The 24,812-nt window shown below is 40.8% G+C and overlaps 1 protein-coding gene across 14 annotated transcripts in view; it reads right to left on the bottom strand.

Moving 5' to 3' along the window:
- Positions 1 to 24,812, bottom strand: part of Cntrl (centriolin) — an 88,546-nt gene that overhangs the window by 60,529 nt on the left and 3,205 nt on the right. For 11 of the 14 annotated variants that reach the window (XR_005091297.1, XM_037204495.1, XM_028886089.2 and 8 more), the window contains exons 2-10: positions 21,895 to 22,146; positions 20,701 to 20,831; positions 16,352 to 16,482; positions 14,750 to 14,891; positions 12,735 to 12,921; positions 10,569 to 10,762; positions 5,258 to 5,377; positions 3,713 to 3,935; positions 1,649 to 1,758 (exon numbers count right to left, since the gene is read on the bottom strand). Coding sequence is in view for 13 of the 14 variants with exons in the window: in XM_037204495.1 (XP_037060390.1) it covers positions 1,649 to 1,758; positions 3,713 to 3,935; positions 5,258 to 5,377; positions 10,569 to 10,762; positions 12,735 to 12,921; positions 14,750 to 14,891; positions 16,352 to 16,482; positions 20,701 to 20,831; positions 21,895 to 22,111 (1,455 nt within the window). In the remaining variant the exon portion in view is untranslated. Of the gene's footprint in view, positions 1 to 1,648; positions 1,759 to 3,712; positions 3,936 to 5,257; positions 5,378 to 7,204; positions 7,239 to 10,568; positions 10,763 to 12,734; positions 12,922 to 14,749; positions 14,892 to 16,351; positions 16,483 to 20,700; positions 20,832 to 21,894; positions 22,147 to 24,812 lie in introns of those variants that run through there. The other 3 variants (XM_037204494.1, XM_037204501.1, XM_037204502.1) reach the window with 3 other exon arrangements.

Consider the following 24,812-nt stretch of genomic DNA (forward strand, 5'->3'; position numbering starts at 1 on the left):
AGTTAGCTCACTGTCCTTGTGTTGTACCGCAAGATGTCATCTCTCAGCTACTGCTCCAGTAAGTACCATGCCTGCCTGCCTGCTGCCACAAAGGTCATGGACTCTAACCCTCTGGAACCCCGAGCCCCCAAATTAAACAATTAATTAATTAATCTTGTTTTTTCAAGACAGGGTTTCTCTGTTTAACAATCCTGACCATCCTGGAACTCTCTTTGTAGACCACACTGGCCTTGAACTCACAGAGATCCACCTGTCTCTGCCTCCTGAGTGCTGGGATTAAAGGTGTGCATCAGCACTACAGCAATTTTACAGGAAGGAAAATAGCATCACAGAAAACTCGGGTATCTTGCTCAAGGTCACATTAGGAGGTTATAGAACCAAGACTATGTGTGACTTTAGACAATTTTACTATTGTATTACAGTTTAAATATGGACATAGTATACCAGTGAGTTCCGAGGATTGACACAGTAGCAATAAATTTATATTCATCTACTACTTCCAACAATTTTTTTCTTCTTTTTGGTTTTTCAAGACAGGGTTTCTTTGTGTAGTCTTGGCCATCCTAGAACTAGTTTGGTAGACCAGGGAGGCTGGTCTCAAACTCACAGAGATCTGTCTGCCTCTGCCTCCCAAATGCTGGGATTAAGGGTGTGGACCACCACCACCTGGCTACTTTCAAAAATTTTTAATGTAGAGATTTATACAAAGTAGCAACGCTTTTCAGAAGTGTAGGATTGAGGATGGACCACACCTTTAATCCCAGCACTTGGGAAGTGGGTGCAGGAGGAAGAATAAGTAGTTCAAGGTTATCCCCAGCTACATAGCCATTTCCAGGCCACCCTGGGCTACATGAGACCCTGTATTTAAAAAAAAAATCCAAAATACATTAAAAATATTTTTTAACCTATGCAACTACATCATGGATTTGAACTGCATGAAACACTTGGCAATTGCTGAAGGTAGTTTTTGGTCGTGTGTCCCCCACCTGACTCACAACCTTGCGTCTGACCATGTTCATGCCCCAGCAGAGGTGTTCTTTGGTTCTTAACCCAAGTCCCAGGTGAAGAGGCTTCATCAGAAGAGATGAGTCAGGGAGCAACACAGTATAGGAGACCGAATACATGTTCTTGTGAGAATTTTTAATATTTATTTTTACTATTTTAATTATTTGTGTATCTGTATGTGAGTTTGTGTGTGTGAGGGCAGATGCCCATGAAGGACAGAAGTGCTAGATCCCCCTGGAGTTGTGAGCTGCCTAACATGGATGTGGGAACTGAACTCTGGTCCTCTGGAAGAGCAGTAATTGATCTTAACTTCTGACCCATCTCTCAGTCTCTGTGTCAATTTTAAGTAATTTATTTCTATACATTTTATGAAATGTTAATAGGATGTTATCATGAATGATATGCTTTAACCATATTCAACTCTAAAAGTTTCCAACAATTAATTTAAAAATGATTTATATGACTATATATCCCTGGTGGTCTGGAACTCACTCTGTAGACCAAGTGGGTCTCGAACTCACAGAGATCTTCCTACCTCTGCCTCCCGAGTGCTGGGATTAATGACATGTGCCACCACTGCTGAAATTCTATAGGTAGGAAGCAAACCCAGTAAAATTATTTCTTTAGCTATGCTTCCACATACCTTTTTTTGTTGTACAGCTTCTTCTAGCTGCTTTAACTCTTGAGTAGCCCGTAGTATTTTCTGTTCCGCTGTTTCTATTTCGTGATGGAGCTCCGACAGTCGCATTTGTGCTGCAAATTTAAAACAATTCTCCTATACACACAAGAAAAACGCTGACTTCTCAAGTTCTTACTGCGTTTCCCTTCTCTGCAGTGAGCTCCAACCTCACTAAGTTGTCCCACTGCAGAACAAGGAAATCATTACTTATGATGGCTTCCATCTCTATTCAGCTCCAGTCTACAAAACTATAATTGATCCTTTTATTTGTATACTTCTTAACGTGAGAAGGACTTGATTTCTCTTGCCACTGTGAACTGTTTTAAGAGAACAGAACTTCATTGCAAAGTAGGTACTTTACATGTTACTAAGTCATAATTCACCCAGGATATTAACAATAACACCACTACCATCACCTTTGTTACAGATTAAATGCTTTATGATGGGATTCAGTATCAAGAAGTTCACCATTTGGAGCTGGGCATGGTGGTGCATGCCTTTAATCTGAGCACTCAGAGGCAGAGCAGGGGGATCTTTGTGAATCTGAGGGCAGCCTGATCTACATGGTGAGTTTCAGGACAGCCAGAACCATAGAGAGATCCTGTCTTGGAAAAAAACAAAAATTGAAACCCAAGTAGTTCGTTGTGGGAAGGCTAGAGCTGGATTTGAGGAAGGACACTTGTCCAGTATGTGCACAAGGCCTTAGGCTTGTTTCCTGGCACCGATGAAGAAAAGAGAAGGAAAGGAAATAAAGAAAAGGGAAGAGAAAGAAAGAAAGAGAGAGAGAGGGAGGGAGGGAGGGAGGGAGGGAGGGAGGGAGGGAGGGAGGGAGGAAGGAAGGAAGGAAGGAAGGAAGGAAGGAAGGAAGGAAGGAAGGAAGGAAGGAAGGATAAACTTTCCTTCGAGGGGACCTCAAATCAGCTACTTTCTACCATAGATTTCATTCTACCCTTTCCCTTGCTCACACTTCATCCTCTCACAAAACCCTCCTGAAGCCAGTTTATACACACATCTCATTTATTTCTGCTTTCTCCTGCCAAAGCTTCCCATAAAATACATGTAAAAAAAGAAATCAGTGTCCACCTGGACTCCTATGTAACTATCAGCTAAGCAAGAATGTGCTGATAATCTGATTAGTGGGCGCCCCACAGTGGACCAGGAGTCCACAAGGTGCACAGACTCCAGTCAGGTTCCCTTTCTTCCCAATCCACACAGCCAGGGACTAAGTGGACTCAGAGCTAGCCCTGGCAGAGAACCTTTAGTACCTCTTGGCTTAACCTCTTCCTGTCCTGGCTTACCAGGAGTGCCAAGATCCCTTGAATTAAACTGGGGGCTGCACACAGGGTTGAGGAACCAGACCGCAGGGCATGTCAGGAAGAGTCAGAGGCCGGCCTGACTTCTAAGCCTAAGGAGAGTGCTCTTCTCCAGTACTGGAAGGCTTTTGCCCTCATGGTTCTTTACCTGCTTCAGTGATTATTAACTATATCTCTAAATGAGTAGTTTCAGTGCCTGTTGGCAGAATCCGATTTACATACTTCCCTCCCCAGACAGGTTTTCACTTTGTAAGAGGTCTGGCTGACCTGCATCTTACTCTGTAGACCAGGCTGGCCTGGAACTCACAGAGATCTGCCTGCCTCTGCCTCCCAAGTGCTGGGATTAAAGACGTGCACCATCACCACCTAGCCAGACTCTTATTAGATCGATTCCTTGACATGTTGCCATCAATTACTGTCAGAGATCTCATTCTCAACTACAACAGGAATCATCTAAAAAGCGGGCTCAATTATCACTACTTAAGCTTTAGACTTTTCATGTAAATAATAAGTACCACCAATGTTCAACTAAAACTTATAAGATAAAAATCAATCTGCACGTCCTGTTAGTTTATGGTTGTCTGTCTGTATGCATGCATTACTTCTCGTAGTGCTAGACACTGAACCACAAGACTTGCACATGCCAGGCAAATGTCCATGGAGCCACATCCCCAGTCTCATATTTTTTAAGAACTTAAGAATAACTTTGTTTAACCTGCACTTATTTTTTTTTCTGTGTCTTCCAACTGTACATCCGGTGATGCATGGGCTCTCAGGGGCACGTGCTCATGTCTAAGCTGTCCTCCTGACGTCATCTTCTGGATCTGAACTGCCTGGGCATCGCTGACAATGTAGGTCTCAGTGGCAAACATGTTTCTCTTGTATCTGGATTTGCCAATATAAGGGCTTTCATCTGGGGATTTGTCAATTTCAGCATACTAAAAGCAAGCATAGCAATAGGTTTCTAGATTAAGAAGCAACCCAACATTATTCATCTTATTGGTGGCAAATATATCACAGAATTACTTATATTTATATTAATCTTATATGTCTAAGAGCTAAAAGATAGAATGTTATTCTTTATCCTCTTTTTCTTTTTTTTTATTTATTTTTATTTTATTTTTACAATACTATTCAGTTCTACATAATAGCCACAGATTCCCTTGTTCTCTCCCTTCCTGCCCCCCTCCCCTTCCCCCCAGCCCACCCCCCATTTCCACCTCCTCCAGATCAAGGTCTCCCCCGAGGACTGGGATCGACCTGATAGACTCAGTCCAGGCAGGTCCATTCCCCTCCTCCCAGATTGAGCCAAGCGTCCCTGCATAAGCCCCGGGTTTCAAATAGCTAACTTATGCAACGAGCCCAGGACCTGGTACCACTGCCTAGATGCCTCCCAAACAGATCAAGCCAATCGACTGTCTCACCTATTCAGAGGGCCTGTTTATCCTCTTTTTCATATAGCAAAAAGGAACTAGAACTAAAAACGGTCTCAAAAGGATTCTCTCTACTAACAAGCTCGGAATAACTAAAGACTACCCATGGCTATAAAACTCCTTAATATTGTTTCATCTTTCAGTCAAAAGCCTGTGTGTATTATGTTGCTTCCTGACCAATATAAGTAAGATCCCAATCTAATACATTTTAATATTAACATTTTAAAACCTAAACATGATACTGTTGGAATTACTGGTCTTGGACATTTGGCAGTTCCTTGTTTCTATGGCATTTTTACTAGTAATGGCTGCCTGGTGCTGGCTCTAGAGAGCAGTGGACAAGCCATTTGAGGAGGTGACCACTCGGGTGCTGATGCACCCACATTCAAAGTATACATTGAACTGACCCACACCCAGAGTAAGGTCACAGTGGCCAAGACGACTGCTTTCAATGATAGATGTGGCTATAAGCAAGGATCTCCTTGGAATGTTTATCTTCTTAAAACACTTTAACTCCACGAGGCAAATAACACACACTCAACCAAAATACAGTTTACTTTGGTGATATCCTTACATCAAGAAAATGGAGTGTGACTGGTGGGCTGGCTCAGCAGGCACAGGCACTTGTGGCAAAGGCACCTGCTGCCCAGGCTGACCACCTGAGTTCAATCTCTGGGACCCACACAGTGGAAGCCAAGAAGTAACTCCCAAACTGTCTAACCTCCACACGCATGCCCTCCCTATACATACAAACACAAACACGTATTTAAAAAGAAATCCCTCCCATCCTGGCTTTAATTTAGAGTGCTAAAAAAATATAAACTTACCTCTGATGGATAATAATTTAGTGGCTCAAACTTAGCATCAATTTTATAAAAGGCCAGTTCCTGCTCCAGCTCATACTGCTTTTGACACGCTCGAGTTAGTTCCATTGTTTTCTGTTTTAGCTATTGGTCAATATGAGATGAATCAGTATCAGTGAGTTAGCATGACCCTATAATGATATAGGTAGTTCTCACTATAGCTACACCAAATAGCACAACACTGAGACTTTTTTTTTTTAAATCTCAATCCTATATTACAAAAAATGAAACACAGAATTATCATTTTAGAAGAGGTCACATAAAAGACCTTTGAAGCTTGTATGCTATTTCAGGATATAGTGAGTCAAGTTTTAAAAAGCAATTTAGGTTGTTTCATCTACACATGAAAAGAAATATCAGCCATTTTGTAGTACTTGCTTCCTGGTTTCCCAATTACTAGCACTAATTTATTGAACTTAACTCTTTGCTTACTCTTTCATTTTAATGACTGCTTCAATTCATGGAGAGACATTTTACAGAGGAGAAAGATTGGCTTTAGTAAATGACTCTTAACTGTGAGTGGTGTGTGTGTGTGTGTGTGTGTGTGTGTGTGTGTGTGTGTGTGTATCTCACTGTGTTTCCCAGGAATCTGCTATGCAGTCCAGGCAGGCAGTGTGTGATCTTTCTGTCTTAGCCTCTTGAGCACTAGATTACAGGCATGTGCCTCCATGCTGGGCGAGAACATTACTCTGTAGCAGAGGTAAGGAACGTAAATAAGCTCAATCAGATGCAAATATGTGGCATTAGTCATTTTTTATACAGTAACTTTAATTACAACCTTTTGGTTACTCTTGGAAGATTTTGGAGTGAGAGAAAAATGTAAGGATAATCAATTTTCAGATTGATGAACTGCCTTGCCACAGGTTACCAGACTACCAAACTAATCCTTTGAGTTCAGTTCAAAGGTTCACTAAGTGATTTTTTTTTTTTTTGGGGGGGGGGGGAGGCAGGCATTCTGAGAGTTGATTTCAAACAGAAAAGCATGCAGAAATATTTCATGAATATCAAAATACAAGTTGAAAACAAGAAAACATACAAATGAACATTTTACAAGACCAGGAAATCAAAATCGTGCATGAGTTAGCGTGCAGTCACCTCCTGAGTACCATTAAAGGAGTAACACCGATCTTGAGCTCTCTCTGAGAGCCAGACATTGTGTGGTTTACACTGCTACCTCACCCAGGCTGCACAACCCACTCTGAGGTGATAAAAGCTGCTCGGAGAGGTTACTCCACTTGCCCAGCTGAGTAGATGGTTGAAAAGGTCAAGTACAAAGCTGTGTGACCCAGTTTCAAGTCTAACGTGGTCTACTGTCCTATGCTGCCTTCAGGGACCTCTTGCAGGCTCTCTAGCACATTGCCCACATTGATGTTTCCAGTGAACGCTCAAGAGACCGAGTCTCAGAGATACAATTCACAATCAACAGCATCGACTTAGGTTCAGGTTTGTTCCCAAAGCAAACTGACCACAGGGCCAAAACAAAACAGGGCAAAGACCGCTGGAAGCCCCGAACAAGCCTGGACCACTTCTACACTAATCTGTGCTTTCAAAGTACTTTCTGTTTCCCATAGTTCCAGACTTAGATGATGATAAGCCCTCAGCAAACATCTGGAAGCAGAAGTGCATACATGGGAGCAACACAGGCCAAGGGAAGTAGTAGGCCAGTAGTATATTGGCTATGGGGAATCAAGAAATGACTGCAGTTAACACACTACAAACAGAAACAATAATACACATTTCCTCTCACATTCAAATCTGCTCTTCTGTATCCAAAGTCATTTACAACATTATTACCCAAACACATTCCCAAAAAGGCAAACCAGTTTCAAAACTTAAAATGTAAACAAGCATATCATACAAGTTACCATGCAACATCACAGAAAACAGTGCATTCAGTCCTGAAGGAACTACCTGAAAGAAGAATAAAGACCCAGCAGAAAAAGGCCTGCAAGAGACCAAGAGAAGGAAGGGCTAAGAGAAGCAGCAGACAGACACACATTACCTGCAGCACACTGGAGAGAGGAAGGCTCTGCAGCCCCCAGCATTTCTCTTGATGGCTCACCACCGATGGATGGTGTCAGTCCTGGTGTCACGCTTACTCTAACCCTCGTGTCACTGAGTGTCAATTTACCACCTTACATGCCTTAGCTGGCTTCACTTGAAGTTATTCTCACATTTAGAACCTTACTAAATCCTCACAAGGCCATGAGGTGGCGGGACAAGTAAACCTTCCATTTAAACAACAAGAACACTGAAAGGTCAGGGTTAAATACCTTGGAAAATGACCAGGAGGAAGTTGGGTTAATATTTGCAGATGGTGGGGATAGGGGCCCACTACAGTTTAGATAACCATCAAAACAACTTTGTTTTATAAAGGAACTAGTTTAGTACACAAACAATCACTTAATAAAATTGCACACTGTTATATAATTGGAGTGATATTATCATCACATATCTTGCAAGAGACAAAGGGAAATGTAAGCTCTCAAAAGACCTAGAATTCGACTTCTAAATATACAGTAGTACTTTGAGATAACATAAGAGACAAAATAATGAAATGGGTAATTTAAAAGAAAGACAAAATGATCAATTAATATTCACTCCTCCAGCAGTTAAAAAATATAAACTAATAAGATTCCACTTTTTTCTCTCTACTAAGTTCACAACAATAAACCCAGTTAGACCCTTTTACTCACTGCTATGGAAAACACAAATTAGTAATAAGCTTTTTTAAGTGGACATTGGCATATGTGAGTGTGTGGTGTGTGTGTGTGTGTGTGTGTGTGTGTGTGTGTGTGTGTGTGTGCTATGTTATGTTAACAACTTGCAGGGCTGGCTGGCTGTCATCTTCTACCATGTACATTCCAGAGACTGAACTCAGGTCTGTATACTCAGTGGCAGGCACCTTGACCTGCTGAGTTATCCTGCTGGTCTCATTTATCAAAACTTCAAAAGAAATTTGCACAGTAATTGTCCTTGATGTGATTTATGCTAAAGAAATACTACTGTGAGTGTGTGATACACACACACACTCAATTTCTATGTGGTACTATTTCCAAGAGCAAAAACAGCTATCTAAATATCTATCTGCAGAATTGGCTAAATTATGGAGGAGCCATTCAATGGAACAAAAACCACAGACTTTTAGAATACTGAGGAAGATTTATATATACGTTATTTTTTAACTGGGAGAGCTTTGACTGTGTTATTAAAAATAAAATGCAGTATCTATCTAAATTGTCTATAGATACATATATATTAAAAAGATTTCTTTTTAAAATATTCACAAAATTATTCCAGTATATAATGTACTTATTACATATGTAGTACAGAAATATGGAAACAAAAAGGCTACATATTAACATCTGGGGGAGTGAAAGCCTTCATTTCCACATGCTTATATTTCAATTATCTGAATTTGTTAAAACAAATATGTTAATTATATATAAAAAGGTTTTAAAAATGTTAACAATAAAAATAGTACGCTTGCAGAAGAGCATAATATGACTTGTAATAAAAATACAGAAGAAAGAACAAAACTGTTGACAGTTTATAAAACACGTAAGGTGTAACATTATAACAAACGATAGGAAAACAAGGGACTGGCAGGATGGCCCCGTGGGTAAAGGCACTTGCCCTCAAATCTTATGATTTGAGGTTGATCCCTAGGGTTCACACAGGGCAAGGAGAGAACTAAAAACTGTTAAGTTGTCCTCTGACCTCCACATGTGCACACACCAAATGTGTGTGTGTGTGTGTGTGTGTGTGTGTGTGTGTGTGTGTGTGTAAATTTACAAAATCATATTGTCTGTGTTGAAAGGCCTTTCTTGGCCAGGTGGTAGTGCATGTGTTTAATCCTAGCACTTGGGAGGCAGAGACAGACTGATCTCTGTTAGTTCGAGGCCAGCCTGGTCTATAAAGCGAATTCAAAGCTGGCCAGGACTACACAGAGAAACCCTGTAGGAGTGAGGGGTTGAGAGGTGGTAGGGCCTGGGGAAGGCCTTTCTTGAAGCACCAAGCACACAGTTAATATTTGCTTATTTTAGGACAGTAGGTATATTCTGATTATTGTAGTATAGTTCAAGACTCATCAGATTCACTACTAAATGAAAACATGTCTCTGCTAGGTCTTAAATTTACCTCACAAGGCCCGATTTATATAATTACAGCTCTAACTCTTCTTGTGTGAGACAGCGGCAACTGGTAGAGCCCCATGAGCTGCCTCCAGCCTGGACAACTAGCTGCCTGACCCTCTCCAGACCTCTCCAGTTCTCAGTTAGGCTCCTTCTCAAATATTTGTCCAAACTCTTCTACATTTTAATGTTTTTCTCCACATTTCAACTATAAAGTAAATTATGTAAAAGTTAGACTTTACGCCGGGCGGTGGTGGCGCACGCCTTTAATCCCAGCACTCGGGAGGCAGAGCCAGGCGGATCTCTGTGAGTTCGAGGCCAGCCTGGGCTACCAAGTGAGTTCCAGGAAAGGAGCAAAACTACACAGAGAAACCCTGTCTCGAAAAACCAAAAAAAAAAAAAAAAAAAAGTTAGACTTTACAGAGATACATAAAGGTCACCTTGGAAATTTCCTAGATGGTTAATCCTCAGAAACAACTCCTGTTAATCTTCTGCTATTTTCCCCCAGAAGACCAATGTGTATCTTTCCATGCAGGATCATGACGGATTCACCGTTCTCACCACTTGGAATTTTTCACATAGTAAAATATGCCCGGCACCCTTCTATGTATATACTGTCTGGCTTCATTTTATTAGGAGCTTATTAGAAGTTATTCAACCACATGGATACCCAATGATGGATATTTTAGTTATTTGAAATTTTGCATGTCATATCTGTGTGTGTGTGTGTGTGTGTGTGTGTGTGTGTGTGTGTGTGTGTGTGTGTGTGTGTGTCTGTGCATGAACACGGGCTTACTTTTACACATTACTGCTACCATTTCTACAGAAAAGGAGTCTCCATGACACAGGGTGCATATGGTTAACCTTTGGATAACTCTGCCAGCTTCTAAACTTTTGACAATATACAGTCAAAAGTTATTTTAAACATCTCCTAACCAGTGTGACCCAGTGTGAAGTATCATGTTCCCTTCATGCTGGACACCATACCTCACACACTAGCCTTTGGGTAGCATATCACAGTCAACTACAATACCCAAAGCCTTTGGCCACCTTCCCGATGCTACAGTCAGGATGTTGTGTTTTAATGTAAGCCTCTCTACCTTCACAGAACACAGCCAAAGCAATGTGTAGCACAGACTCACCAACTTGTTTTTTGTGCTGAGGTCACTTTCTAGCTCTTCACAGCTCTGTTTCTGCAACATGGCTTCTTCTTTTAAGGACTTGTTTAGCTTATCTTGATTTTTAATTTCTTCAAGAAACTTTGTTTGTTTGTTCTTAAGCTCTTCTGTTTCCACCGTCTTCTTTTCCAAGGCTTTTTCTAGTCTTTCGACCTCTTCTGGGAATAAAAACATAATAGCAACAGAGTGTGCTTCTCAGAGCAACAGCAGAAGAGGTCTAAGAACAGGCAACACAACTTTGAAAATTATACACCGTGGGCTTTCGGGGGAAAAAGAGGACCACCTTGGATCTGGATCTGACGTAAGAAAGTAGTAATTGGAGGGGATCTTTATTATAATTATTACTTGTGTGACACATACACAGGAAGCCATGATGTGGCACAGAAGTCACAGGGCAGCTCGGTGGAACTGGTTGGTCTCTTCCACCTGTTTGTGGTTTTCAGGATGGGACTCAAGTTAGCAGGCTTGCTCAGAAGTGCTTCCTCACTAAGCTATACCACAGTGTGAAACTGCCATCTCTGTAGGTCAAAGTAGACGCATGCCAATTTCAGACTCAATTTCCACTTCAGACTAACAGAGGCCGGCTTCTCGACATTCTAAAGTGGTCATTTTGCACCTTCCTTTCTCCTCAGACTTCCCACACTCCAGCCAGTCCTTCTCAGCTGAGCTTCACATTTCATTAAGGGAATGCCCTTATTTTCCTACTCCAAACAACAAAAGCACCAACATCTACACATTCTTCTCTCCTTCTTAATGGAGAATGTGTCCCTCTTACCAAAGGATGATCACTGATCTCTGTCTCTCAAATTCTAATCTCATGGTCCTCATTTTTATGAACTAAAAGAATCAAGGTGTGATTCGTCTCTCCTGATCTTAGAAACACTATTTCATCACTACAAACTTCGAGGTTGAATTGCATTTTGTTTCTTCCCATTTCCTGGCCTTGAAGCTATTGGTGAACGTTTAGTCTCGGATCTTTTCTTTACCTTTAAACCTAAAAATCACAATTATTAAGTATTAGAAGAGTGAAGCTGTTATAGGAATTTCAGGTCTTTGCTCAAACATCTTCCTCCCATTCTTTAATCTGTTCACATCTATCATTAGCTCCCATTCCTCTTGGATTGCTCCAGGCAAGAACACCAAACCAATTCAAAGCAATTCTTTTTGTCTGTTTGTTTGTTCTGTTTTTTGAGTTTCTCTGTACAGCCCCAGCCATCCTGGAGCAGGCTGGCCTCAAACTCAGAGATCTGCCTGCCTCTCCTCCCTACTGCTGGGATTAGAGGTGTGCACCCCACTGCCCAGTCCAAAGCCATTCAGTCATCTCTGTGCCTGTCTTCCCTCGTGTGTCAGCCATTCACCATGGCGACCACTATTCTCTTGAACTCGTTTCTGGGCTTTTGAAACAATTTCCTGTTCTCTGATCTTGCTAGCCTGTCGTTTACTGTTTTCTTGGCTGTCTGCTCACCATTCTTCCTCTTCTCACACCTTAGAGAGACACACACACACACACATACACACACACACACACACACACACACACACACACACTCAGGAGATCATTTTCGAGGCAGGGAACTTTTGGTACATAGTATATGCTCAACAGATACTTGCTTAATTAACCAATTTACGGTGCCATTTTCTATGTAAATTTTAGTAGGATTGTAAGGTTTATAATTAATCCTTGTTTAAAAAACAAGTCAGGTGCAGTAACATGTACCTTTGAAAGTGAGTGTTTGTGTGTGTATTGGAGGTGGTAGAAGTGCACACCTACGGACATGGCGTAAGTGTACAGATCAGAGAACAACTTGTAGGAGTCGGTTCACTCCTTCCTTACCCTCTGAGCTGTCTCACCAGACCCCATCCCTCTAGACAAGTTCCTTCCTCAGTCAACCCAGAGGGCTACCGGCTCTTTTTTTTTTAAAAAAGATTTATTTATTTATTATGTATACAGTGTTCTGTCTGCACATATCCCTGCAGGCCAGAAGAGGGCATCAGATCTCATTATAGATGGCTGTGAGCCACCATGTGGTTGCTGGGAACTGAACTCAGGACCTCTGGAAGAACAGCCAGTGATCTAAACCGCTGAGCCATCTCTCCAGCCCCCAGTCAGGTTTTTAAGTATCACCTTACCTAAACTGAATCTCTCGAAAGCCTCTTGTCTGTCCTGGGTGGTCACTGGCTGACCTTCCAAACTTTCCAGGGAACGAAGGTGGAAAATGGTAAACTGGAGGTAATGAGGAAGGCCTGCAACTGGATTCTCAATGAGGACTAGAGAAGTCAAATCTTGTAGTGGTTTCAACTTGCTTACATCCTGGAGCTGAAATGGTACAACAGCAGCATTGGAATAACTTACTTTAAAATCATAAACTAACAAAGAAAGTAACAAATCAGAGGATTGCTTTTAGCATGTCCAGAAACCTATTTAAAAACCTACTGCCTCAAATTAGCAAGGTAAGAAAGGGACAGAAAAGGAGTATACGAGCATTGGTATATCAGGCAGTAATATTTGTTTTCCTTTGTGGCTCCTCCCAAAACCCATGCTGTAAGTGTTACCTGACTTTTACAGGTCAAGGTCTCAAGATTCAAAGATATGACTGAACAAACTGGGGGCTTCAATCTAAGTCTGTATTATTCTAAACTAATGTCTTTATTTTGTATTAATCAAATAAGCATGAAATGAACCGCTATGAAGGATTCTGGTAAATTTTGAGGTAACAATTATAACTGATGGTTAAAAAAAAAACCTACAAAAATATGTATAGATACCAACATTCTTTGAAGCTTCTTGTTTATTCTAAGGACTTATGTAGGTTGAGAAACACTATCTTAGACAGCTTGTACAAGTATATATTTCTCCTAAATAAACATATATTACCCTTAGTAACGCCAATTCCAAACATACAGATGAGAAAATGATATACAATTACATTTAATAAATACTGAACAGTCTTCCTGTTACTCAGCAGACACTGGGTACGACCTAAAATCAAGAACTGAGAAATACTTAGGGTCAATTTTTGATCCCTGGCTATTTCTTCCTATGGGCCTGTGAGTTTCAAGAGCACGAGGTAACATATAAGAATGGTGTTAGGCTTGGACTCTGAGGCTCTTGAGCTGCTGCAGTAAAATAGTCTCCTTCCCAGATCTTTATAAAAATGGAAGAAGGGAAGATACTTGCTGAGTGTGGCAGAGCATGCCTGTGGCAGCAACGTGTGGACATGAAGGCGTGAGAGCTGTAAGTCTGAGTTGTGCTTGACTTACAGAGAAAGACGTCAGCACAAGCTCAGTGTTATAACAAACAAGAAAGATCATCAACAGTAAGATGAACAAACGGTGCCTGTTCTAATGCGTCTTCACATTTAAGGAATAACGAACACACCTAAGTCACTCATTCTCTGAACGTTCCTCTCATTTCTCCTGAGTCTCTTGACACCTCCGTAAAGAGGCCACACAGAATTATTTTCTCTAGTTTAAACAGTTCATAGAAATCAAAGGACTCCAAGGTACATTAGGGCAGCCTTGGCCCGTAGCTGGTCATGCCTTTCCATTTTTAGTCTAACAATTTAAGTTATGTCATGATTGTTTCAGTTCTAACACCCAATGTAACACCAATTAGGTGCCACATTTATTCATTAGGTGTTCAGAAGGCATTTTCTAACTAAACATAAATTAATTTAAAATAGGTATGTATTACACTTGAAGCACATATTACACTTGAAGCATGGCACTAGGCAACAAGGCTAAAAGAAGGTGCAATGAAATGATGGATATAAAATACTAAGAGATCAATTCTTGGTTATTATGGAACCTTTGCAAAATGAGATCAGTCTATGTTTCATTACACTCAAGAATCCTAGGTTATATCTGAATTTAGCATCTGGTCAATCAAACAAGGATGTTAAGAGAAATATCATACTTTAAAAACAACTTAAGGTTTCTAAATATTTTTTCCCAATAAATAAAAAAATTTGAATAAAGAAGTTTTTAGGAAGATAACAGGGACTAACTGGAGGAGGAAGGGGCCTAAAAAGAGAGGGCACTGGCCTAAGGGATCATGTTCAATATAAAACATAAACATGGCAGAGTTTACAATTCAAATAACCTAAGTTTTAGAAAAAATAAATCTTGCTACTTTGAATACTTACCGATGATACCTTATTGCCTTTTAGATTGAGGACTCGCAGAGATTTCAACTTCTTTGCGAACCACACTGGAATATGCTCGATTTCATTGCCTGCTAGGTTTAGCTTTTGCAGATTACACATGTTTTCTAGTCCTTCAATCTTGCTGAAAACCAGAGTACAAAAATCACACTTCGCACATAAAATGATTAAGTTCTTTCACAGTAGTTTACAGTAAATAGCATCAGCTTCACGAAGCTGCTTTTCATAATTACAATTGATTAACTTTTTCCTGAATGACAACTAAAGAAAGTGGCCAGAGTCAAATTTCCCCACAGAGCTGAACTGCAGCCCTACTCGCCTTCCCGTACTCGCAGATCTCCTAACAGGAAGGGACAGGTGCCCATGGCCGCCCCCTGGAGAGTGGAGCACTCACCAGCACACTGCTGTGAGGCGCAGTGCTGTCCGGTGTCCACCACAACTACACTGGCCTCACCAAAGATGAACTATACCAGCAGCACATGCGGCCCATTCTAAAATGATACCGTGTTTACGAATATATGCACTGCAATGAAAACACTTAAATAAAACATTTGCCATTCATCCCACTAAACTTTCATTGATAGCATACCCTTTACATTACCAGCAATTTAGTTGTCAATTTAATTCCCTAGTCAATTTACTATACTGACCAAATATTCCTGAGCTGCTCTGTTTTCATGAAATTATTTTCATTAGATCAATTCTTCTGAAAGTTTTCATATTGTGAACTTGATTTGCCAAGTTTTTTTACATTTCATTTTTGTCTTAATTAGAACTTCTCGTTATTACAGTTGTTTTCTCCCCACCCCCAACTTTTTAAAATTTTATGTTTATATGTTTTGCCTACACGAATTTGTCCATGCAGCATGTGTGTGCAGTGCCCACGGAGGCCAGAAGAGGGTGTAGGATTCCTCTGACACTGGGGTTACAGTCTGGAGCCACCACGTGGCTGCTGGGAACAGAGCCTGTGTGCTCTGGAGGAGCAGCCAGTGCTCTGCACTGCTGAGCCATCTCTCCAGCCTGTTTTCATTTACTGACCACTGTATTTAAGAAGTCTAAGTTGGGGGAAAAAAGTGTTTAAAGATTTCCAAGATTTCCTGCTTCAGCTTCCCCATTACAGTTTTCTATACCTAGCCTTAGTCATCACTAGGTTTTACATTTATTTCTCCCAGTAGTTGTATATTTGTATGTGAATCTGAATTAGAAATGAGATGTACAGTGTTATTTCTTATAACAATGAGCAAAGAACATGAAGATAAATACACAGGATCAAGTTATTTGGAATATCTTCCAGATCAAAATGCCATTCTCTTACATAAACATTATTATATAATAAGGCAAAGAATCACAGACAACATCGAGACAAAGTTACTGCTAAAAATATAATTAAAAGTTGGTACAAAAATATATCTGCTTTAATAATGCTAAGTAAAATACTATCCTCTAGTTAAGTAATGCTGACATATGAAGACAGATGGGAAGCTCCAGCACAATCCTTCAGTGGAGTCTTTCAATGACCTGGACGCCCTTAGTCTACCGCTGACAGGAAGACCTGCAAGGCTACCTAAAAGAGCAGTCACTCACCTGATTTTGTTATATGATAAGTTGAGTTCACGTAATCTTAGCAGCTTGTCCATTTTCTCAATCTTTGCTATGAGATTATAGCTGAGATTCAGTACTTCAAGTTTAACACACTTTTCCAAATTTTCGATGTACTAATTGGAAATAAATGGTAAATACTTTATACAAGAGATTCCTTGACAGAACACACTAAGGGAGGTGCATTAGAGGCTGCTTTGATCAGTGAATGCTAACAGCTTTCCTAGACCTCTACTGCTTTCCCTGACCAAGTAGGAAGGTCCTGCCAATACTCTCCCTGACCCTCAGCAATGCCCATGCAGTAAGCAGCACAGACTACTCAACAAGAATTCTCCACCACCGCTACTCTTTACAAACTAAGGACTGCACTATTTAACGGCCTCTCCCCCTTCTCAGTTTAAAGGCAGCCACTTTACAATCGATATGCATCACATGGCTAATATCAATGAAGTGGGATCCATTGCAGCAAGGCTATGGCAGTGGCCTAGACCCCCCCCCCCCAGTTCGTATGCGCCATGTTCACGTTTCTCCTATTATCAGCAAGGCGCACTGCACCACAGCAGGGTTTCTATTAGCCCCTCATTCACCACGAGTATACTCACAAGAATTGTCTACATTTCTTTCCCTGCCTTCCCTGTTACTGCTATTGTACTGGTAAGGCAATACATTTCCAGCACATCGCGGCCCTCTATTACCATCTATTCAGCAAATATTTATCAAACGTGGATTACGTGCCAGGAGCTGTTCTATGTACATGAAATATAGTGGCAAGTAAGGAAAATAGGGTTTCTTAACTTTAGTGGCATATAAACATCAAACAAGATTGTCAGACAGAAAATTCAAAGAAGACAATAAGGAAAACATCGTGATAGTGTGACACAAACTGGGCACTAAATAAGTATCTGTTGAATGAAGAGGAGAAGGTATCTGTCTAAAAGTGGGTAGTAAGAGAAGGCCTCGCAGAGGAAGTACATCCAGCACAGACTTAATAACACGAAGTCATTTGTGTGTACACCCTGGAACACAGAATACTAGGCCAACTCAAAAATAACAAAAACCGCCAGCAAGGGTCTGGAGGGATGGCTCTGCAGGTAAGAACACTTGCTGCCCTAGAAAAGGACCCACGTTTGATTCTCAGCACCCACATGGTTACTACAATCATCTGTAACTCTAGTTCCAGGGGATCCAGTGCCCTCTTCTAGCCTCTGTAGGCACGAGGCATGCACAAGGTGCACAGACATACATGCAGGACACACACACACACACACACACACACACACACACACACACACACTAAAAATCTTAAAAACAAAACTCTGCAGAGGCCTTGAAAGAATGGCCCGGTGGGTTGAGAAAGCCATGACCTCTGTGCTCCTCTCTGGCTAGTCTGCGTCACTTCTACCATCCTTCTCCGCAGCCTCCATGCCTCATGCACTCGGTCTTTTCCACACTGGCTTTGCCTCCCCAACCCAAACTCCCTGATTCTCCCTAATCTCACACTCAACCCTGGACACTTTCACACCAAACTCTAAAATCCTAGACTACAAGCTAAGCTTATTTACCTGTTTCCACCTCCTTAGACTGACATATCTGGTGCATATAAGAGCTACAAGCAACTACAAACTGATTTGATATTTCATTTCTACAACTCTAAAACTACCACAGGTTCCTTCTCCTCCATAACTATATAACTGAAACCTGAGTGTATTCTATTTAAATCTTCAAATGAAACATAAAACATTCACTAAGATAAGAGTTTCACGGTTCAGTGAACCACTGTTAAGAGGCTGATGTGTATGCGCTCAGGTTCTTCTATTCCTTTCTGGCCATACATACAGCAAACAGAATTTTTAAAATAGCTTGAGATTATACTAAATAAAACACTTTTAGAATTTGATTTCCACTGAAACTAATATGAAGAAAAAAGAAGAAACCATTGTGGTGGTTCAGATGGGACTGGCCCCATACACGCACATATTTCAAGCTACGTCCCCAACTGATGGGCTATCAGGGAAGGGTTAGGAAGCGTGACCTTGCTGGAGGAGCTGTGTCACTGCTGCCACGGTGATAACGGACTGACCTCTGAAACCGTAAGCAAGCCCATAGTTAAACGTTTTCTTTTGTAAGAGATGTCTTAGTCTCTTTACAGCAACAGAACCCTGACTAAGACATGTTAACACAGGATTCTAAATCACTTTAGAAAATTGACACATTAGTTCATGGTATATTGCACTATAATTTATTTTGCCAATCTCCAATGAGACGTTTAGGCATTTCTAAATTTTCTAATCTAAATAGTACTTAATAAGCATCACTGTAGTGGCATTTTGGTATATATGTTCAAATCGTGTTCCTAGAGTAAGTGTAATAGAGTAGAAGAACTGCTGGGTGCTGAGTGTAAACTCAGCGAGTACAAACCAAGTTACTGACCAGAGAACAAGCACATCTGAACACTACCTGCTCTCCGTGCTCGCTCGCTCTTGCTCACGCTCACACACGCTCACGCTCACACACACACACACACACACACACACGCACACACGCACACGCGTGCACACACACACACACACACACACACACACACACACACGCAAATATACACACACAACACCCCTTCTCAGACCTCCGGGATAGTGAAAGCTTTCAAAACTTGACCACTGGCTGTACAAAACATACAATGCTACCAAACCATTGTTTTATTTGACAGTAATGAACCAACGGGTCAGGTCTCAGGTTACTAGCGGTCCTTGACACCACATTTTGAACTGCCTGCTCACATTCTTTGCAAATCTCCCGTCTCTGTCACTAAGTCAGAGGACATCTTTTGTATAGCATGAATGGTGCTGTTACAAGTGATGCCCACACCCACTGCCAGACCTGTCTGCCTTTGGCCATTCACAAAGCGGTCTTTAAAATCTTCAGGAAGCTGAATCTATAGCGCCTTCCTTTATGGTAGTGTGCTAGTGTTTATTCAGGAGGAAAACAACAGTCTCGTTTTCTTTTGAAGCATTTCCTTGTCGGTTTTGCTTTCCCTGAGTTCTTTCCCTCTGCGCTTAATGTTTGGATGCAATGCATTTTTTAATTAAAAATTAAGCTATTACATAGCCAGACATAGTGGCGCACACCTTTAATCCCAGCACTCGGGAGGCAGAGGCAGGAGGATCTCTGTGAGTTCGAGGCCAGCATGGGCTACAGAGCAAGTTCCAGGGCAGTCAGAACTACATAGTGAGATCCTGTCTCAATAAAGGAAAAAAAACCAAAATAAAAACAAAAAAAGAAATCAAGCTATTACAATGTGCTTACGTAACACAGTCTGAGATAAAGTAGTAAATGCTCCAGAGCAAGGAGAGCAAACCTTTTCTATAAAAAGCCAGCTAGTACATACTTTTGATTCTGTGGGCCACATCTAAACTCTATTATTAGAGTGTGTAACTAGCTGTAGACAGCATGTAAACAACTTAGTGTGGCTGAGTACCAATACAATTATTTACAGAAACAGTAAAGGGGCTTTCCAGTTGCTTCTCTAGAGTCAGTGAAGTATAGAATACTGGACAAAGGCACTAAGATATTGAGATATCACACTTCTGACAGAGAACTCCGCTGGAAACAACACAGCAAAAGCTCTGCTGCCAGTTAGGTAAGAAGATGACATCCCCACGGAAAACAAGAGGGCACAGAACTCTGGCTCCTCCCGTCTGTCCTCCCTCTTTTCTGGCTGCCAGGAAGGAGCTGGGCAGCTTTGCTCTGCATGTCTCTCTGCTGTATTTTGCCTCACAACAGACCCCCAAATACCAGAGCCAAACAACTATGAACTGAGATCTCTAAAAGCAAAACAAATAAAGTGAACCAAAATAATAATTACCCCCACAATACATAATATAAACAAACTGTTCCAGCTTAAAAAGCAATATAACGCTGCCAGTACATGGTTTTTAAAAGTCCCAGTAGTGAATAGACATTTCCTAAACACAAACACTATAAATCTGAAACGAAAACTTGATTTTGCCAAAGCAATACTTGCTAAAAGTTTTCACTGAAGGGTGCTGGAGAGATGGCTCAGCAGTTAAAAGAGCCTGTACTGCTGGTGCAGAGGACCTGAGTTCAATTTCTAGCACCTACATCAAGTAGTTCACAAATACCCACAGCTCCAGCTCCAAGGGATTCAATGCCTCTGACCTCCTGCACTCATGTGTGCAAACACACAAAACTAAAATTAAATTTTAAAAAATAATTAAAGGAAAAAATAAAAGACATTCTAAAAAAAAATTCTGGCAGGTTTAAGACATAAAAAAAATTAAATCAATGTTTATGTTTAGAAATTGCTGGAAACCTACCCTAAATTTCTTGCCACCATCTTTAGAAAGTGAAAGGTTCAGAGAATGTACCAGGGTCAAATTGTCTTGTTTAGTGATTTTTTTGATGAGGGCCTCTGTAATATACCGGACTCCTACATATGAATCTGCTCCTGAAATCCAAAAATAGGTCATTATCAGTAAGAAGGTATAAATATCATAAAATACAAATCACTTTTACACTATAGTTAAGGAAATTTTAATCTATGTAGATGTACAGAGTATCTGGCTAGTTGTAATCACAGTACCTTAATATGTCACTTTATATCACTTCACTATCATGATGAAAAGTTACAGTTTGGGCTTTGTGATAAATGTTTTACATTAAAAATGTAATTTGTATAAACCTTTGAAGAAAAATTATTAATGTTCACATTCTATAAAAAATTGTTTGATCAAGAGAAACGGCTCATTAGTTAAGAGCACTGGCTGCTATTCAGAGGACATGGGTTTGATCCCAGCACCTACACAGCAGCTCACAAAGGGATCCAATACTCTCATCTGGCCTCCAAGGGCACCAGGCATACAAGTAGTGCATTGGTACACATGCAGGCAAAACATGAACATACAAAAATAAATATTTTAAATTATTTTTCTCAATATCCTGCAACTAATATATAAAACCATCAGATCAGCAGAGGTTGATGGGATTTCAAGACCTAGTAAAGAATAAAGTATTTCTGAAAACAGGAACTAGCACAGCAGAAAGTTTTTAAGAAAAAAAAAAAAGACTTGAAATGCTGGGGGGCCATGTGCATGGTCCCTAAGTGGAAATCAGTGCTCTCACGGAGAGGCAGTTTGAAAAACAGCAGACTGAAGAGGTGAGCACGGCTAAGCACATTTCTACTGAACGTCTACCTTGAAAGCACTCCTCTCTCAGGTAAGGAGGATGTCCAACCCCACCTAAACAAAGAGGGTGGAATATTCCTAGGAAGAGCTTGAAAGAACTCAACAAGAAATCCAACCTCCTCTTCTAGAAACTCCCCACCCCTGACACCTTCACAGACATCTCTTTCCTCACCCAAAGCCTCAGTCCTCTCCCCATTCTCACAGTTTGTACCAGTTAAAACAGCAATTCAAGTTAGTTCAGGAGGGTGTTACATCCGGGTCCTACATCTAAGCTCAGTACTTCCCATCTCTACTTACGTGTGAGAGCAGACACATTTTTAGCAGTACCTTTATGGTGTTGGGAGTCCAAAGGCATGGTGTTTTCCTCTGTAAGCTCAGCCTGTACAGACCACTGTCCGCCAGTATGAAAAGGTGGAGTCTCAGACCCAATTAAAGGTGAAAGTGACCTGGATCGCATACTGGACATAAGAGGTGATGACCCAGAAAAATGAGATGACAGTGGCATCTTTGCTTTGGAGAGCTTTTGTTCAGATACTTTCTTCATTGCCAGCAAGAATAAAACCAGGTGGCCATCAAAACCTGTAAGAGTTTTCAATGTATTTAATAACGTTAACTCTCTGCAGTTATTAAGAGTATTAGATTACCTCTAGAGCTCTAAGACCATAAGGCTGTGAACTCAAAGGCTATGGAGACTTGGCCCATACTTCTCTAAACTTATGGAACGGGTGCTGTCTTAAATGCTGATCGCCCCTCCACAGGGATGAGACCCTGGAAGGCCTGCCACTGACACATGCTCAGGTCGGAGTCTTTCTTGTTACTTCTTTTCTCAGTTTATCAGCCCGAACTTTTCCCAGTCCTTCCCATACAGGGTCACATATGGGAATACATGACAACCAATACTTGTAAGCACCCTTTCCTCCCATCAACTGGTCTGTGACAGCATGTTCTATTGGCTTCCTTCTGTCTTTCTGGCTACTCCATAGCCTCCTTTGCTGGATCATGATCCTCTACTCAGTCCAAATGCCAGTACTCCGCTAAGTTTCCCTTTTGTCCCCTTTAAATGTCACCTTGGATGATCCAACACATACCTTCAGCTCTCAAATACACAGTTAAGTTTTAGGAAAAAACATTTAAAGTAGTTTTCAATCTAATGATAAATTGGTATCAGAAGGAGATACTGTAATAGAATGATGTATACACATATTTATGTATGTTGAAGAATTTGGCCTGCGGTTTGCATTCCTTTGGCCTTGAGTTTCTATACAGCCAAACACAACCTTCGTGTACAAACTAAACTGAAAGTCTAACTTAACAATATACTTTTGAAACAAGTAGCTGAGTCTTAGTCCAGCTTTTCTTAATCGCAGGTTTGCTAAGGTATCAAACCATGTTCAAATAAGACAAGTGTTGATCTGCAACCAATGAAACTGTTCCCAAACCTCAGTTCCATTTCTGTCCCTCAGTGCTGCCTGAGTCTCCATTGACAAAACCTGTAATCCCAAACCTTGGCTCACAGGATAGTTACCCCATGAGACAGTATAGGTTCCAATATCCAGACTCGGGCAACTCAAGGAGGGACCTGCAGGTGCACTGTAACTTTGGAACCATCACTTAATCTTTCAGGTCACAGGTTATAAAAAGGTTTCTGGAATCCACAGAATACTTTTCTAATTCTATGACTGGGTAAATAAAATTTTACTTAGCAGGAGAGGTAACAAGACTTCATAATAATTTAGTGAGATGATCACTAGGATTTTTTGTTTTGTTTTGTTTTGGTTTTTGGAGACAGGGTTTCTCTGTGTAGCTTTGCGTCTTTCCTGGAACTCACTTGGTAGCCCAGGCTGGCCTCGAACTCACAGAGATCCGCCTGGCTCTGCCTCCCGAGTGCTGGGACTAAAGGCGTGCACCACCACCGCCTGGCAGATCACTAGGATTTGACAAGAGAAATTCTAGATGGTTTACAATTTCGATGATTTGGAGAGAAGACTAAGATGTAAGATGCAAAATAATTGAATTGTCTAAAGATATAGGGTGCTTTTTTTTAAACAAAAACAAGAAAAATATAAAAAATATATCTATAGTATATGATACACATTATTCTATTTTTATAATCATCAGATATGCTGAGACAGGAAAAAGGATATAAGAGGATGGGCCTGTACCTCCCTGTTTTGTTTTGTTTTGAATTTCTTGCCTTTATGAAAACTATAACCTAGAGTATTTGTCATCCATTAATTAATTAATTTTATTCGAAAGTGTCTTAGTTACTTTCTATTGCTGTGGCAAGACACTATAACAAGGCAACTTAGAGAAGGAAGAACTTATCAAAGGTTACAGTTCCAGAGGGGTAGTTCATGACCATCATGGCAGGCAGCATGGTGGCAGGCAGGCAGGCAGGCATAGTGCTGCAGCAGCAGCTGAGGCCTCACATCTTCATCCACAAGCAGAAGGCGAACTACCTGGCCCACCCCTAGTGACACTACTCCTCCAAAAAAGCCACTGCTCCTAATCCTTCCCAAACAGTTCCACCAGCTGGGGACCAAGTACTCAGATATATGAGCTTATGGGGGCCACCCTAATTCAAACCACCACAAAGAGTAAATACATTTTATCTAAGTGTTTGCATCAAGCCTAGTTCCTCAAGCTTGAGTGTATTGTTCATATCTGAAGGAGAATGCCAGTTCACCTTAACATAGAATCAATAATATGACCAAGAGACCCTCTTCCATGAAAGAATAGTATGATATTAGACACAAATGGGTTTTTGTTGTTTTAGTTATTTTAGCCACCCTTTTAAAATAAAGAGCAAAAAGTTTTGTGATGGTGGTATAAACAGTAGTTTTGTGACTTCGGGAGAAAGCTTTTCTGACTTATATGGTTAGTTACACATGAGAAAAATGAAAGAAAAAGTACAGACATATGTAAGTTAGCAGTTTAAAGTAGTGATGTGTGTGTATGTGTGCAGTGAACTAACTATGTAATATTGTAGTGAGGCAGAAGTCACTTAGAGTTTGTTTTGTGTAAGGCATGTGGTGCCCTGCAGGACACGATGAAAACATGATCCAAACCCCAGAAAACTCATTTAGCTATGTGACATGGTAACAAAGAGCACAGGTTTGGGGATCATAGGAGAATTAAAATTTTGGCTTATCCAATTAGTGTGGAACTTTGGCAAATGAACTCTTCATCTGTAAAATATGAGATAGTATGTATTTAGTTCTTCCAATGTGACAATATATGACGTG

Source organism: Peromyscus leucopus, chromosome 4, assembly GCF_004664715.2.
Source record: "Peromyscus leucopus breed LL Stock chromosome 4, UCI_PerLeu_2.1, whole genome shotgun sequence".
Classification (NCBI taxonomy): Eukaryota; Metazoa; Chordata; class Mammalia; order Rodentia; family Cricetidae; genus Peromyscus; species Peromyscus leucopus.